At 54.1% G+C, this 16944-nt stretch overlaps 1 protein-coding gene across 11 annotated transcripts in view; it reads left to right on the plus strand.

The window, feature by feature from the left end:
* Window positions 1-16713, plus strand: part of Speg (striated muscle enriched protein kinase) — a 56593-nt gene extending 39880 nt beyond the window's left edge. For 10 of the 11 annotated variants that reach the window (XM_041649493.1, XM_041649495.1, XM_041649494.1 and 7 more), the window contains 19 exons: window positions 1067-1124; window positions 1889-1966; window positions 2053-2231; window positions 2665-2691; window positions 3258-3410; window positions 4655-4697; window positions 5684-5752; window positions 5948-7916; window positions 8157-8288; window positions 11452-11568; window positions 11744-11911; window positions 12006-12128; window positions 12292-12459; window positions 12563-13142; window positions 13550-13789; window positions 13887-14110; window positions 14904-14979; window positions 15264-15413; window positions 15707-16713. In XM_041649493.1, coding sequence (XP_041505427.1) covers window positions 1067-1124; window positions 1889-1966; window positions 2053-2231; window positions 2665-2691; window positions 3258-3410; window positions 4655-4697; window positions 5684-5752; window positions 5948-7916; window positions 8157-8288; window positions 11452-11568; window positions 11744-11911; window positions 12006-12128; window positions 12292-12459; window positions 12563-13142; window positions 13550-13789; window positions 13887-14110; window positions 14904-14979; window positions 15264-15413; window positions 15707-15899 — 4747 coding nt within the window. In that variant the 3' untranslated portion in view covers window positions 15900-16713. Of the gene's footprint in view, window positions 1-1066; window positions 1125-1888; window positions 1967-2052; window positions 2232-2664; window positions 2692-3257; window positions 3411-4654; window positions 4698-5683; window positions 5753-5947; window positions 7917-8156; window positions 8289-11451; window positions 11569-11743; window positions 11912-12005; window positions 12129-12291; window positions 12460-12562; window positions 13143-13549; window positions 13790-13886; window positions 14111-14903; window positions 14980-15263; window positions 15414-15706 lie in introns of those variants that run through there. The other variant, XR_005974119.1, reaches the window with a different exon arrangement.
* Window positions 16714-16944: the final 231 nt, after the last annotated feature.

The raw sequence follows: 16944 nt of genomic DNA on the forward strand, positions 1-16944 counted from the left end.
GCTGTCAGGAGTTAGAGACAAGTAGATCTCTTTGAGTTAAAGGCCAGCCTAGTTTACAAAGAATTCCAGGATAGGTTGATCTACATAATGAGATCTTGTCTCAGGAAGAAAAAAAAAGAAGAAAGAAAAGGAAAGAAAGAAAGCCTTAAGTTTACATAGCATTAGTATGTGCCTGACAATGCTCATGGATTTTACACTTAGTATATACTCAGTCCTCACGTATATCTACCCAGTAGAATTCCATCCTTATTTTCTAGCTGATGAAAGAAGAATAGCTGGGCAGTGATGGAGCACACCCTTAAATCCTAACACTTGGGAGCCGGAGGCAGGTAGCTCTCTGTGAGTTCGAGGCCAGCCTTGTCTACAGAGTGAGATCCAGAAGAGCCAGGATTATTACACAGGGAAACCCTGCCTCAAAACAAACAAACAAAAAAGGCATACAGAGGTTAAATGGTGATTTCTAAGGTCCCGCAGCTAGCAAACGCCATGTGTTTTCATCATAGGGTGCAATGCAGTGTGTATGCACATTTGACAGGACCCTGCTCAGATGACAGCCCATACCTTGTTTGACTAAGGAGGACTCTTCACAAAGCCACACCTTTCTCTCGCTGTGCTAAACAAAGGCACATTTTGCTAGCTACTCCGGCAATTGACTTGACCCTCCTGGAGCAGGGACACTGTGACCTGAACAGCAAGCAGCTTCTTAGGCTTCATTGTTTAAGTCCAGACCTCAGCAAAATGGCAAATAATTTCATTACATGGACTCCTGGGTTCCTCTCCAATATAGTTGAGGAGTTCCATCTACAGTCGACAAGATTCTACTGTATCGAATCCTATAAAATGCTCCATAGGCCGGGGGAGGATCTGTCACCTTCATTCCACTCCGTGAGGAAACCTATGCTCAGAAAGGGTAAGGGAGCAGGTCCCCCCATGTGTATAACCTGAGGCCAGGAGTGTCTGGACCTGTCTGTGTCAGAGATGCCTTGTGGGGAAGGAGGGCCTGGGCTCCGTGCTGGGCTGCGTCGGGTAGTTCGTGCTTGCTGCTTCTCCTTGACCTATGACACAGGTGCACAGAAGAGCTTCTAGAACGCATGGCCAGGAAGCCCACCGTGTGTGAGTCTGAGGTGAGGGCAGTGGGTGGCAGGGGCCGGCCGGGTTGCTCACTAGCCTTCACCTGCGTGAACTCTAAGAATGATGGGTGGGTCCTGTGCGTGCCGTTCGTGCCCACAAGGAAGCCAGGGGTGGTGGAGGAGAACACAGCTACACAGACAGCAGAATTCCCTACCCCGCGAGACAGGACTTGTTAAGTCTTCTGTAAACAACAGCAGACATATTCCAGACCCTAACTCCATCGCTTCCCCGTTTTCTCACATATACAATCTACAAAAGCTTCCTGGATGTTTATCTCACTGTGTGGATGGAGAAGCTTCTATCACACAGTTCCAATGAGTATAATATAGATCGTTATCTTATTTATTTATTTATTTATTTGTTTATTTATTTATTATGTATACAATATTCTGTCTGTATGCCTGAAGACCAGAAGAGGGCGCCAGACCTCTTTACAGATGGTTGTGAGCCACCATGTGGTTGCTGGGAATTGAACTCAGGACTTTTGGAAGAACAGGCAATGCTCTTAACCACTGAGCCATCTCTCCAGCCCCGATCGCTATCTTCTTTAAACGGACCGTGTACAACTTGTGCAGTAGAATATGATGACCCTGAGGCTCAGCATCCCTCATGCTATGTGGTGGGCCACAGATGAGCTTTCGTGACCTATCTGAAGGCCACTGCCCAGGCATGCATGGCCTGACCCCTTACTACCTCCCTGGGTGATGATCAAACAGAGTGCTTCCCCAGCTCCACTCTGGCCCCCCTGTTTCCACAGACCCGGGCCTATATGCGTCAAGTGCTGGAAGGGATAGGCTACCTGCACCAGAGCCACGTGCTGCACCTGGATGTCAAGGTGAGGAGGGGCGTGGAGAACAGTCAGGCGGTGGGGCTGTCATGTGGGGTGTTCCTCCCTAATCAGCTCCTATGCTCTGGTTATAGCCGGAGAACCTGATGGTCTGGGACGGTGCGGGGGGCGAAGAGCAGGTGCGCATCTGTGACTTTGGGAATGCCCAGGAACTCACTCCAGGGGAGCCCCAGTATTGTCAGTATGGCACTCCAGAGTTTGTAGCACCCGAGATTGTCAACCAGAGCCCTGTGTCTGGAGTCACCGACATCTGGTAATGTTGGCATGCTGGCCCTTGCTGGGGACTTGCTCCCTTGCTGGGAAGCACTTCAGGAAATTGGGATTCTGACCGTGGGTAGCACTGCTCCTAAGCTTTCCCCTTCTGCCCATGTGAGCCCCATCTTTTCTCATTCAGGGCTAACCTAGTCCCTCTGGGCCGCAGCTCTGTAGTCCCCAGCTTCCATCTTCCCTGGGGCTGGGTCTCCCCAAGGGAGACTGTGTAAGCTTCTATCGGTCCTCAGATTCCTGGGATTCCTCAAGCAACCCTGCCATGGTCCCTGACTTTGGGTTGAGTTCCAACCTGAAGTTGGTACTCCTGTGCAGTGCTCCCCGGGAGAACCCATCCTTTTCAGAATGGTGGTGGAGAGATCTATTCATTTCTGGCTGGTGTGCACTGGCTTCTCACCCATACTTCTGGTTTCCCACAGGCCTGTGGGTGTCGTTGCCTTCCTCTGGTAAGGACCCCTCTGCAGTCTCCAACAGGTCTCCTGGCTGGCCCACTCCTAACATTTACAGGGCCGATAGCCCACTCCCTTCTCTTCCACACACATGGCTTCTTCCTCACCTGAGGGGTTTCACATGCATGAGGCTGGTTACCCCTGTTGGCATGTCCGAGTTTCCTAAGAGGTGGGCAGACTGGATCCACAGAGGCCAGTGTAGGCTTAGCATCATTTTGGCAGGGAACTTCCTGGTCCTAGGAGGCCCAGAGCATGGACTAGAAGGGGAATCCATCTCCTCATGGGAAAGCCACACTGGAGGAGGGACAGACATTGTTCTCCAAAGCACAGGCAACCAGCAGCTCCCAAAGCACACTGCCTCTCTACCTATGGGAGGACCTCAAGTGAGAGCAGGACAAGAATACGAAAACTCTGGCTTCCTATCCAGATTTGCCCAGCCTCTGATGTCCCCACATCCCTAGGCCTCCAATTGTCCCTGGTCCCTTGCCACAGGCATTGTGCTTCACCTTCACCTCAGCCTCAAGGCCCTGCCAACTCTTGCCCTCACCACTCTGCCCCTGCAGTTTGACGGGCATCTCCCCATTTGTGGGAGAGAACGATCGGACCACTCTGATGAACATCCGCAACTACAACGTGGCCTTTGAGGAGACCACATTCCTGAGTCTGAGCAGGGAGGCCCGGGGCTTTCTCATCAAAGTGCTGGTTCAGGATCGGCTGTGAGTAGAAGACCTCCTAACCGCAGAGACCAGCCCTCAAAGCGGTTACATGCGTCCTCCTACCAAGCCTCTGCCCTTAGATATGCGACTCCTAGCTCTTTCGCTTTTTTCATTTAGTATTTCTAAGATTTGCTTTTAATTTTCTTTAATTATTTTTGATTTTTCAAGACAGGGTTTCTCCGTGTAGCCCAGGCTGTCCTGGAACTCTGTAGATCAGGCTGATCTCAAACTCACAGACATTCACCTGCATCTGCCTCTGGGGTACTGGTTAAATTAAAGGCGGGCACCACTACTGCCCAGCTAGTTTGTATTATTTTTAATAATTTACTTAACATTATTTTATGTGCATTGATGTGAAGGTATCAGATCCCCTGAAACTGTAGTTACAGACAGTTGTAAGCTGCTATGTGGGTGCTGGGAATTGAACCTGGGTCCTCTGGAAGAGCAATCAGTGCTCTCAATATCTGAGTCATCTTTCCTGACCCCTCCTCCCATTTTTTAAAAAAATAAGGTGGGTTGGGGTTTTTGTGTGTGTGTGTGTTTCAGAGTTTTCTGAGTAGGATTTAAGAATATGCATTTTTCAGTTGCCGAAACAACTTGAGTTTGTATTAATTACTTGTGAGTATGTATGTACACATGAGTGTGTTATGTGCATATGAGCGATGGTATCTGTGGAGTTACAGACAGCTGTAATCTGCCTGATCAGGTCCCTTAGAAGAGCAGCTTGTGCTTCTAACCACTGAGCCAACTCTCTACCCCAAATCCCTAGTTCTTTATTTTTTCTTTCTTTTTTTTTTTTTTTTTTTGGTTTTTTCGAGACAGGGTTTCTCTGTGGTTTTGGAGCCTGTCCTGGAACTAGCTCTTGTAGACCAGGCTGGTCTCGAACTCACAGAGATCCGCCTGCCTCTGCCTCCCGAGTGCTGGGATTAAAGGCGTGTGCCACCACCGCCCGGCTAGTTCTTTTTTTTAAATATTTTTTAAATATTTATTTATTATGTATACAATATTCTGTCTGTGTGTGTGTGTATGCCTGCAGGCCAGAAGAGGGCCCCAGACCCCATTACAGATGGTTGTGAGCCACTATGTGGTTGCTGGGAATTGAACTCAGGACCTTTAGAAGAGCAGCCAATGCTCTTAACCTCTGAGCCATCTCTCCAGCCCCCAAATCCCTAGTTCTTAAGAGGTCCCATTTTCTCAACCATTCATGAATGAATGCTAAATCATTACTTCTCATCCCTTTACAGGAGACCTACTGCAGAAGAGACACTGGAACATCCTTGGTTCAAAGTGAGTCTAGTCCTCCCACGTATGCTACAGAGAAGGGGGGAAAGAAAATGTTACTAATGGCTCCATTTACTGACCATTACATGTGATAACTATGATATGCATTTTATATACATGTGACCTATTAGCCTCTCAATTGATCTGTAAAAGATTGTATTATTGCTCCTATTTTTTAATAAAGAAACTGAGGCCCAAGTCGATGATCAAGATGGAGTAGCTAGACTCTAAGCATAGGCCTGAACCCTTCTTCCTATCTGGGGGATCCACTTCAGGCTTCTTACTGGTGCTCAAGGCCAGTCCTGGTCTAATTTCCTCCCTTTTGTGAGTGCACCTCTGTCCTGAGTGGGTTTCACACACTAGGGGTTGGGTGGCCTGATTCACTTATGATCGTCACCAGGTCAGGGGTCTCGTCATTGTCAAGCCCCAGCGTCCTGGGACTAGGCACTGGTGGGGAGGCAGTCAGCAAGTGAGTCCAGAAAAGGCATCTAAGTAAACTTTCCATTGGATGAGGCCATGTAGCTCAGTGGCAGGCTGCCCTCCTAGCATGTTCAATGCCGAGAGCTTGGTGCCCATCATCCTACAAAACTAATACTTATCACTGGGCACAGTACTGGGTCAACTGAAGACAAGCCATTCTGCCAGCAACCCCTGAAGTGAGAGTTTCCTTCCTCCGACCAGAAACAAGTGACATTGGAGTGAACCAGGTGGGGAGCCTTGTTAGGCTGGACCACCTGGACTTCAGATGTCTGGGATGCTTGTCATACATAGAGACAGAAAGAGGACTGGGGGCCACCAGGGTACCCAGTATTCCAGGGAAAGCCACCCTCCCTCAGGTACTCCTTATTTCCTGTCCCTCCTCTTACAAAGAATTTGTCTTAGGTGTGTCTCTGGCCTGACAGAGTCACAGAGACAAGACCCCACGAACCCATACATCTTGTTCCAAGCCCCACAATGGACTTTGTCTCAGGTCCTCTTTTCTGGGTTTGCAGACACAAGCAAAGGGTGCAGAGGTGAGCACGGACCACCTGAAGCTCTTTCTGTCACGGAGGAGGTGGCAGGTGAGTGTGTCTGCCCTTTCCACACTAATTTCCTTCCACATACCGCCCCCATGGTGATCCCCACCTCCCACCTCCCACTGCTACCTGATCTGCCTTCCTGTCCCTGTACTTCCTTCCCCCAGAGCTGAAAAGGGGCGTGGGAGCCATTGCAGTCCTCTTGGCCTTTCTGGTCTAACTGTAGTACCTTCTTTGCAGCGCTCCCAGATCAGCTACAAGTGCCACCTGGTGCTACGCCCCATTCCAGAGCTGCTGCGGGCTCCCCCGGAGCGGGTGTGGGTGGCCATGCCTAGAAGACCACCCGCGAGTGGGGGACTCTCATCTTCATCAGACTCGGAAGAGGAAGAACTGGAAGAACTTCCCTCGGTGCCCCGACCCCTGCAGCCCGAGTTCTCAGGTTCTCGGGTGTCCCTCACTGACATCCCCACTGAAGATGAGGCTCTGGGGACCCCGGACGCTGGGGCTGTCACCCCCATGGACTGGCAAGAACAGGGAAGGGCTTCCTCTAAGGACCAGGAGGCCCCCAGCCCTGAAGCACTCCCCTCTCCAGGCCAGGAGCCCCCAGATGGGCCTAGCTCCAGGCGGCCCGAGCTCCGTAGGGGCAGCTCTGCCGAGAGCGCCCTGCCCCGGGTCGGGTCGCGGGAGCCGGGCCGGAGCCTACACAAGGCGGCTTCTGTGGAGCTGCCCCAGCGTAGGAGCCCCAGCCCGGGTGCCACCCGCCTGACTCGGGGAGGCCTGGGTGAGGGCGAGTACGCCCAGAGGCTGCAGGCCCTGCGTCAGCGGTTGTTACGGGGAGGTCCCGAGGATGGCAAGGTCAGCGGCCTCAGGGGTCCCCTGCTGGAGAGCCTAGGGGGCAGAGCACGGGATCCTAGGATGGCGCGGGCTGCCTCCAGCGAGGCTGCACCCCACCACCAGCACCCTCCCGAGTCTCGGGGCCTGCAAAAGAGCAGCAGCTTCTCTCAGGGTGAGGGAGAGCCCCGAGGTCGGCACCGCCGCGCAGGGGCACCCCTTGAAATCCCGGTAGCCAGGCTTGGGGCTCGCAGACTGCAGGAGTCTCCCTCTTTGTCTGCCCTTAGCGAGGCCCAGCCACCCAGCCCTGCGAGGCCCAGCGTCGCCAAACCCAGTATCACCAAGTCCCCGGAACCTTCCGCTGCTGCACCCAGAGACTCTCCCCAGCCCCCTGCACCTCAGCCTGCCCCAGAGAAGGTTCCAGAGCCCAAACCAGAGCCAGCCCGAGCTGCCAAACCAGCACAGCCCACTTTGGTTCTGCAAATGCCAGCGCAGCCTCTCACCCCCTATGCTCAGATCATGCAGTCGCTCCAACTGTCCAGTCCCACCCAGTCCACAGAGGGCCCCGCTGTGCCTCCATCAGAGCCCAAGCCCCATGCGGCTGTGTTTGCCAGGGTGGCCTCCCCACCTCCCGGAGCCTCCAATAAGCGCGTGCCTTCGGCCAGAACTCCCCCAGAGCTGGCCGAGAAAGCTCGAGTCCCCACGGTGCCCCCCAGGCCAGGCAGCAGCCTCGGTAGCAGCATCGAGAACCTGGAATCAGAGGCTGTGTTCGAGGCTAAGTTCAAGCGCAGCCGGGAATCGCCACTGTCACGGGGCCTGCGGCTACTGAGCCGCTCACGCTCAGAGGAGCGCGGTCCCTTCCGTGGGGCAGAGGACGATGGCATCTACCGTCCCAGCCCGGCGGGAACTCCGCTAGAGCTGGTGCGACGGCCAGAGCGCTCGCGCTCTGTGCAGGACCTCAGGGTAGCGGGGGAGCCGGGCCTCGTACGCCGCCTTTCGCTGTCCCTATCGCAGAAGCTGAGGAGGACCCCGCCCGGACAACGACACCCAGCCTGGGAGTCCCGCAGTGGAGACGGGGAGAGCTCTGAGGGTGGTAGCTCAGCACGGGGCTCCCCAGTACTGGCGGTGCGCAGGAGACTCAGCTCCACGCTGGAGCGGCTATCCAGTCGTTTGCAGCGCAGCGGCAGCAGCGAGGACTCCGGGGGCGCCTCGGGTCGCAGCACACCGTTGTTTGGAAGGCTGCGCAGGGCTACTTCGGAAGGGGAGAGCCTGCGACGCCTCGGTGTTCCACACAATCAACTGGCCTCTCAGGCTGGTGCCGCCACACCTTCCGCTGAGTCTCTGGGCTCAGAGGCCAGCGGCACTTCGGGTTCCTCAGGTAAGGAGGGACTGGGTGAGAGGTGGGTATGGTGAGCTAGAGGTAGCTCTGAAAGAAAGGCCGGAAGGGTGGTATTGGCAGAGCTAGAGAGATGAGGAAGGTGGAGAGGGATCAGGAAGAGGAGGACAAGGTGGTTGGATATTTTTTGCGGGGGGGGGGGGGGCGTACCTTGAGAGCTACAGGGACTTGGGTGCTAGCTGTAGTGGCTATGCAAGAGCTCATGAGTCTGGGTCTGTCCAGCTCCAGGGGAGAGCCGAAGCCGGCACCGATGGGGCCTTTCCAGGCTGCGCAAGAACAAGGGCTTATCGCAGCCAAACCTCTCTGCCAGTGTCCAAGAGGACTTAGGTCACCAATATGTGCCCAGCGAATCAGGTAAGAAAGCCTCAGGTTGCTCTCCTGGCTGAGTAAAAGTGGCTCACCAGGAGGAGCTTGGGCAGCCATGGAAGAGGCCTCGAGTTAGGAGAACAACAATGATAATTACAGCAGCAGCTGCCATTAATTAGCAGAGGCAAGTGTCCTATTAAGCATGTCACAAACGCTGTCTTGTTTAACACCACGGCATTCTTTAGAAGGATGATCTTCAGCCTCCTAGTTTGCCGGCGAGGAAGCAGGCTTAGTGAAGTGATGCTGAGTAGCTTGTCCAAGCCTCAGGTCTAACAAAGGGAGCAGTCACAGCCCAGAGCATCTCCAGGTCACTCTATTAAAGTCTTTGTTTGGCTGGCTTTCTGTCACTTGGAAGACCTTGGAAGGTTTCTGCATCTGGGTATCTGGGTGCAGGGTGGTTTTTTTTTTTTTAAAGTGAAGAGTTTTATTGAGATAAAGGGGATAATGGGAGGAAGAGAGAAGAGAAAAGGGGGGGGGGGGGAGACATAGAGAGACAGAGACAGAGACCTGCTTGACTCTTCAGAAGAGAGGCAGTTAGAGAACCCTGGGAAGCAGCTCAAAAATCCTACTTTGGTGCTCCCAGAGCCCCAGAGTGTGCACACTCAAAGACACACTTTGTCTCCCAGCTTGGACTGCGTCCTCCGTTCTCCACAACTCTGGACTCTCCTCGTTACCCACGAAGCACATCTTTAGAGAAAAGTAGCCCCTGGGCTCGTTTTTCTGGAGCAGAGGCCTGCCACAGCCCCTGGTTTATTTCTTTCTCAGGTGTCCTTGGGGCTGCAGGGAGGGAGGTATCCTCCGCCTGGTGTCTTTCCACCTGGAAAAGAGGCATTACTCCAGGAGGCCAGGCTGTCAGGCGTCGGGGTGGTCAGGAGGAAGTCAACAAGCAAGGCTGTGCACGTGATCTTTAGAAGCTGTCCACTCTCTCCTGGCCCAGTTTTGGGTTAAACTGCTCAGAATGGATCTAACCTCCGTTTTGCTTCAGCTGGCCTTGCTTGAGAGGACTGTGCCAAAGCTCTGTCAGGACTGTGGGGCTGGTATGGTGGGGAGGGAAGACCAGCTGGCTGGAAGAGAGGGGAAAGGAGGCAGGTGGAGGAGAGCATCAGCAGAGAAATGTGGGGTGGCTAATCCCTTCCCCACTGGGGCTCCATTTGCTAGTGCAGCTGGTTCCCTGCTCAGCAGTGCCCTCTGACCTCATCTCCCTGCCGGAAGAAGCCTCTCCCACTCTATCAACTGGGGCTGGTCCCAGGAATGGGCAATGGCAGTAGGACTGGCCAAGCTAGGCCAAGGTCATCTTCCAACGCTCACCCCGGCCTGTTTTGTGCGGTCCCTAGTATCCCAACTAGGACTGGGGGTGGCAACTGATGAGGTTATTCCCAGTACACCGGAGGATGAGATTAGGACCCCTCCTCTGGGAACAATAGGGTACAGTAAGAAGAGACATACACACTGTTCATGTGTTCCTGCTGGATTCCAGATCCCTCCTAGTTCTTCAGATCCTGATTTCCCAGGGGCCTTTAGCTCTCCCCAACCCCTCCGGTGAAGGCGATACACTCCACCCCCTGTGACCCAAACCAAATTGGATCTTAAGGAACAGTCCAGGGATAACAATTTCAAATCATCCTGTCTCTGAGGAACTCCAGTCCAGCAGGACTGGCACAGAGCTCCAAGCCTCTTGCCTTGGGCAAGGTCACCAACCAGTGTCTTTCTGCTTTGCTCCAATAATCCCTCTTCCCAGGTTCAGCTCCTGGCTTCTCTGTTGGGTATATCAAGGAGATAATAGTAACAACCTCAAGAAGAGCTAATGTCTGGGAGCACTTCCTTCGTGCCAGCCACGTGCCAGCTCTCCCCGAGCCTCCTTTGAGTTTCACAGCAAACCCTCCTTACCCAAGCTAGGTTGGGCACAGTCTCTCAAATTCACAGACATTCTCCAGAAATGGAGCTTTTGAAGGGGCGTGACTCGCTTAGGGTCCTGCAGTCTCTATTCTGCTCTCTCAGAAGGTTTTGTGTTTTTTGTTTTGTTTTGTTTTGTTTGTACAGGGTTTCTCTGTAGCTTTGGTGCCTGTCCTGGAACTAGCTCTTGTAGACCAGGCTGGTCTCGAACTCTCAGAGATCCACCTGCCTCTGCCTCCCAAGTGCTGGGATTAAAGACATGCGCCACCACCACCCAGTCTTCAGACGTTGTTTTTAGGGGCCTGAATTGAGTACACCAAAGTTGAAATGTCAGGAGGCTCCCCTACACCTCAGGGAGGCCGAGAGACACCCTTCCAGGGGTGCCTATAGGGGGCACTAGCTTCAGGTCTCTCAGAACCGCACAGGTTTTGTTTGTTTTTTGAGACTGGGCCTCTCTGTAGAGCTCTGGCTGTAGTAGAACCATGTAAACCAAGCTGGACTCGAACTCACAGAGATCCTCCTGCCACTGCCTCCCAAGTGCTGGAATTAAAGGGGCATGTGCTACCATGGGCCAATCTTTTTAAACATTTACATTTATGTATTGTGTGTGTGTGTGTGTGTGTGTGTGTGTATACACATATACATGTACCTGCCATGGCATGCGTGTGGAAGACAGAGAACAACTCTTGGGAGTGTGTTGTTTTTTCCTTCTATCATGTGGCTCTCATGAACTGAACTCAGATCATGAGCTTGGTGGCAAGAGTCTTTACTTGCTGGCTCCAAGGCTGCACATTCTGATCACAGATTCTGCATGCAGCCCATGTTAGGTCATGTCACTGCTCCTTCTCCTTTCCCTTCCCACATGCCTTGCAGTGGCCCAGAGGGAGTTTAAGTTACAGAATCTTAACTGTTATCATTTTTCAAAAATGTGTTTGTTTTTATTTTAACAAATGCTTGTAGAACACTTAGTGCTGGTCTCGGCTCTAAGTGATTTACAAATGTGAGGTATGGCCTGAGCGTCCTCAGTCATCAGTCAAGGAGAAGGTGGTTCCACACGTGCGGAGGGCCTGGAGAAGGTGATGCTTACCACAGGAAAATCCTCGAAGGCCCGGCATGAGCTTCTACTCCCCGCATTTAGCTGGGAGGAGGGAACCATTTGCTCTGTTCCCTGCTGGTCCTGTCGCGCCAGGGCTCACATGCATCTGTCCCTCCCTGGGCAGCAAGCAGCCAGGGTCCTGAGCTGTCTCTTTTCCTTCAGATTTCCCCCCAGTCTTCCACATTAAACTCAAGGACCAGGTGCTGCTGGAGGGGGAAGCAGCCACCCTGCTCTGCCTACCGGCAGGCTGCCCAACACCCCGTATCTCCTGGATGAAAGGTAAGTAGATTGCATCTTGCACAGAGAAGGGGAGACGGGCGTGGCGGGGGGGGGGATGACAAGTGGTTCCTAGTAAAGGGCATAGGAGAGGCAGGGCCACAGGGATGCAGAAGTGAAGGGCAAGTGAGAGAAACCTGGCTTTCCTCAGCTGCCCCCCATGCCTTCTTGTCCCCAGATAAGCAGTCCCTGAGGTCAGAGCCCTCAGTGGTCATCGTGTCCTGCAAAGATGGACGGCAGCTGCTGAGCATACCCCGGGCTGGCAAGCGGCATGCTGGGCTCTATGAGTGCTCGGCTACCAATGTCTTGGGCAGCATTACCAGCTCCTGTACTGTGTCTGTGGCCCGTGAGTGAGAGGGGTAGGGCTCATGCAAGTAGGGATGAGGAGGTGGGGTAGAGTGTGCTGAGCCCTCCACTGGGGCCTCTCCTTCTCCTTCCAGGCATCCCAGGAAAGCTAGCCCCTCCGGAGGTGCCCCAGACCTACCATGATACAGCGCTGGTGCTGTGGAAGCCAGGAGACAGCCGGGCACCTTGCACATACACTCTGGAGCGGCGGGTAGATGGTGAGGGCAAGGCAGGATGGGGAAAAAAGGAGGCAGCCGGTGGCAGGCCGGGTGACGGGTGGGGGTGCTGCTTGGGAAGGCTAGTTTCTTCTCAGATAGAGGCCTTTTCTCTGGAGAGCTAGAGTCCCTTCTGTGGCCTTAACCCTCCCTGTGCTGTCCACAGGGGAGTCTGTCTGGCACTCCGTAAGCTCAGGCATCCTCGACTGTTACTACAATGTGACACACCTGCCTATCGGTGTGGCTGTGAGGTTCCGCGTGGCCTGTTCCAACCGTGCTGGGCAGGGGCCCTTCAGCAACCCTTCCGAGAAGGTCCTCATCAGAGGTCCTCAAGGTTGGTGGAAGGTGTAGGGTAGTAGCGGCCCCTCGCCACTCCTTGGAGCATCACAGCTTTCTTTTCAGAACACTCAGGGATGATTTTCTTTGTCTCCTCTTAGATTCTTCGGCTCAGCCAGCTGCTGCTCCCCAAGATGCCCCTGTTACCTCAGGGCCAGCCAGGGCCCCACCTTCTGACTCTCCTACCTCACTAGCCCTAACCCCAGCTTTTGCTCCCCCAGGTCCCCAGGCAGTCACTCTCAGCTCCTCAGTTTCTCCCATGTCCACTAGCCAGGCCTTGTCCTCACTCAAGGCCATGGGTCCACCACCCCCGACCCCTCCACGAAAGCACAGGGGTCTGCTGGCTGCCCAGCAAGCAGAGTCCACCCCACCCAGTATTCAGGTCACCCCAAGTGAACCCAAGTCTTTTGTCCCTGACACTGGAACCCTGACCCCAACCTCTACTCCACAAGGGGTTAAACCAGCGCCTTCCTCAACTTCCTTGTATGTGGTGACTTCCTTTGTGTCCGCACCTCCAGCCCCTGAGCCCCCAGCCCCTGAGCCCCCTCCTGAGCCCACCAAGGTGACTGTGCGGAGCCTCAGCCCAGCCAAGGAGGTGGTCAGCTCCCCCACACCTGAGAGCACCACTCTTCGACAGGGCCCCCCTCAGAAACCCTACACCTTCCTAGAGGAGAAGGCCAGGCAAGCAGAATGGGGAAGGGAAGGTGGGAAAGAGGATGGGACACAAGGGACATAAAGTTTAGGCAGAGCAGACTGTCATGACTGGGCTTGGAGAAAGATGCTGAAGTGTGGGGTTTTAGAACTGTGGGGTTCAGCTGGGTACCACCCTGAGCTTGAGCCTTGGGCTGTATTTCATCTTCACAACTGTGAGGGGAAGGCACTGCCTTGCCATCAGCACCCCTTTCACAGATGCGAAAACTGAGGTTATGGACTCGTTTATAGGTAGAGAGCCAGTGAGTGCTGGAATCTTTGTTCCTAGCAATGAACTCGGAAGCCCACTGCATTCTTGTTCCCAGGGTCCCTGCTTCCTGTTTTAGTTCGCACAATGATAGCGTCCACCTGAGTCTGTGGCCCTCCTGCACACACAGGGGCCGCTTTGGTGTTGTGCGATCCTGCCGGGAGAATGCTACGGGCCGAACGTTCGTTGCCAAGATCGTGCCATACGCAGCAGAGGGCAAACATCGGGTGCTGCAGGAATATGAGGTGCTGCGGACGCTGCACCATGAACGGCTCATGTCCCTGCATGAGGCCTACATCACCCCTCGGTACCTTGTGCTTATTGCTGAGAGCTGTGGCAACCGAGAACTCCTCTGTGGGCTCAGTGACAGGTAGAGCTGGGTGTTCCTGGGGAACAGAATGGGTAGCAAGAGTTGGGGAAGCTGGCCGCCTCTGCCACGCCCTTCCCACCCCCTACCCCCACCCCAGATTCCGGTATTCAGAAGATGATGTGGCCACCTACGTGGTGCAGCTGCTACAAGGGCTGGACTACCTCCATGGCCACCATGTGCTACACCTGGACATCAAGCCAGACAATCTGCTGCTGGCTGCTGACAATGCCCTTAAGATTGTGGACTTTGGCAGTGCCCAGCCCTACAACCCTCAGGCCCTGAAGCCCCTTGGCCACCGCACAGGCACTCTGGAGTTCATGGGTGAGAAGACCAGCAGCTGGTCGTGATGGAGGGTGGGGGGCTGCCAAAGGGATGTGCCAGGCTCACCCTCTCACCCACATACGTACCATTCACTGTGAAGCAACTGTTATGTAAATAATGAACAGGGTTTTTTCCATTGATCTTTACAATAGCCTTAGAGTTTGGCATAATAGTGCTTCGTTTTTACAGATGAGGAAAGAGAGGAACCCTGACGTTAAGTATTCGTCCAATTAGACAGTTACAAATAACTGCAATGGGATTCACAAAACCTGGGAAGACGAGAGAATCAATTATGACTGTACAGAGCAGGGAGAACCAGCGGTTATTTAGCTACTTGCTAACTGATGCTTATTGTCTCTATTCCTTAGAGCTGCTCTACAAACCACACGTTACAGACGAGACAATGGACAGCTAGGCTGCTTTAGTAAATTGCCCAGGGTCCCATAGTCAAAGAGGGGCAGGCTTGGGATTAGAGCCAGCCAGGCTGCTTTCAAAGGTTCTTAAACTTGGTGTTGGCCACAAGGAACTGATCCAAGGCAGCTTGTGAAGTTGCATCGTAGGTCCTCGGGAACCTCTAATGCCCCAGGTGGCCCACATCTCCTGGTGGACACCCCCACTTTTGTCCTGTCTGCTGACCTATAAGGCCTGTTGCTCTGATTTTACTCATGATGTGGTAACCTGGTCATGGTCCTGCTCCTTGAGGCCCCAGATCCTTCCCACCCCGCTCCGCCTGCCTCTTTCTGTTCCTCTGCCACGGGGAACCTAGATCAGCTTGCCCTCTGTATCCCGTCAGCTCCTGAGATGGTGAAGGGAGACCCCATTGGCTCTGCCACGGACATCTGGGGAGCAGGTGTGCTCACCTACATCATGTGAGTGGCCTGGCCCCGCTCCGACTCCCTGCTCTCCTCTGTCCATGATCCTCTCCATCTGCCTGCTCTAGCTCTCAGCCCCCACTTCTGCCCATGCCTCCTCCTTCTTGTTCTGTCTCCACACCACCCATCCAGTGCCAAGGTGGGATTGCTCCTGAGTATTGTGCCCCTCCCAGATGCCCTACGCTAGTGTCTCTTAGGCTTGACCACTGACCATCATTCTCAGGTAGGGGCGATAAGAGAGGCATCTGAGACTGTGCCAACTCACCTGTCTTCCTCAACAGGCTCAGTGGATACTCCCCATTCTATGAGCCAGACCCCCAAGAAACAGAGGCTCGGATTGTGGGGGGTCGCTTTGATGCCTTCCAGTTGTACCCGAACACATCCCAGAGTGCCACCCTCTTCTTGCGAAAGGTCCTCTCAGTACATCCCTGGTGAGTAGGCTCCCTACCTGCTAATCTTCCAGTGTTATGACCCACCCTGGCTTCATGGGGCCAGACTCCAACGCCTCCATAGAGTGCAGCAGCAATCATGCTGTCTGCCGTTCAAAGCCCAAAACCGTCCTGGGAAGGACAGAATCGCTGTCCCTATTCCAGAGACTGGGAAACTAAGCCCAGTATCACACACATGTTGGTGAATCAGGATGGGGAAAGGGCCCGAGGGAGGGCACAGGCTGCCCTCTCCCAGAGCTTCTTTCCCGGTTCATGATCCCTCACTGGCCTGGCAGGAGCCGGCCCTCACTACAGGACTGCTTGGCCCACCCATGGCTGCAAGATGCCTACCTGATGAAGCTGCGTCGCCAGACACTCACCTTCACCACCAACCGGCTCAAGGAATTCTTGGGTGAGCAGCGGCGACGCCGGGCAGAGGCTGCTACCCGTCACAAGGTGCTGCTCCGCTCCTACCCTGGCAGCCCCTAGGTGGCATGGACCACAGCCCGGCCACGGGCTTCAACTCGGGTTCCCACTCAACGCTGCCAAGGGACATTCCAGAGCCCATGCTCAGCTGGACAGGCCAGGGGGCTTCAGATACCAGCAGCAGCAGCAACATCTGACTGGGCTATTACCTCATGGACCTAAGGGGACAAGGCCCCTGGGGCTTCAGCCGGATGTCACCCCGGCTATAAGCAGAGCAGGAGATGCACTAGTCAGACCGGGCAAGGGTGAGAAGAGAAAGAGGCAAGAAGGGAGTGGGGAAGTGAGAAGTAGAGGCTGTGGGGGAAGAAACTTGAGGAAGGTTCTGGGATGCAGAGGAAGAGGTGGACCTCAGGGAGTGGCTGAAGAGGAAGGAGGATCCAGTGATGTGGAAACAGTGAGCTGGGCTGAGTACAGGAGAGAAGGACAGAACATGGCGGCAGTGCCAGGAGCCAGAGCAGAGATAAGTGGAAGGGAGGGCGGAGGGCGGGCTCAGGGGTGGCAGGGCAGGCCAGCAACTGAATCTTCAGAAAGGAAGAAGAAAGGCAATGAGCTGAGGGCCTAAGGCCACTCAAGCTGGTCTCCTGCCCCAGCGGGTGTGATTCTGGGCCCTCTACACTGGTCCAGGGATGTCCCCGCTGCTTCTCCATGGCCTTTGCCCTTCTTCCTATTTGTATTTATTTATTTATTGCCTTTTATGGAGTTTCCTTTCCATCCAATCCCTATTGCCTATGTTGTCCTGACCGTCCCCTCAGCCGTCCAGCTGTCTGTGCAGCTCTCTGTCTGTCTGTCACAAGGAAAATAAAAACAGCAAGCGGCAGGACTTAATGTATGATCTCTGAGTGGGGTGGGAAGGAGAAGGCTGGTGGCTCGGAGTGAGTCCTGAGTGTAGTTTAGCCTTCTCTAGGCATTGGCAGTGATTCAGGGGTATAGAGGGTATGCCAGTGAGTACCTTAGGCCCTTACAACCCCTCCCTTGAATCTTGCTCCTTTTTATTTCTAGAAGGGAGACTGTGGTCACCTACTGAGTTTCCATAGCCACCCTCTATCTA

This window comes from Microtus oregoni, unplaced genomic scaffold, assembly GCF_018167655.1.
Source record: "Microtus oregoni isolate MIOR12 unplaced genomic scaffold, Mior012 000004F_ref0000308, whole genome shotgun sequence".
NCBI lineage: Eukaryota > Metazoa > Chordata > Mammalia > Rodentia > Cricetidae > Microtus > Microtus oregoni.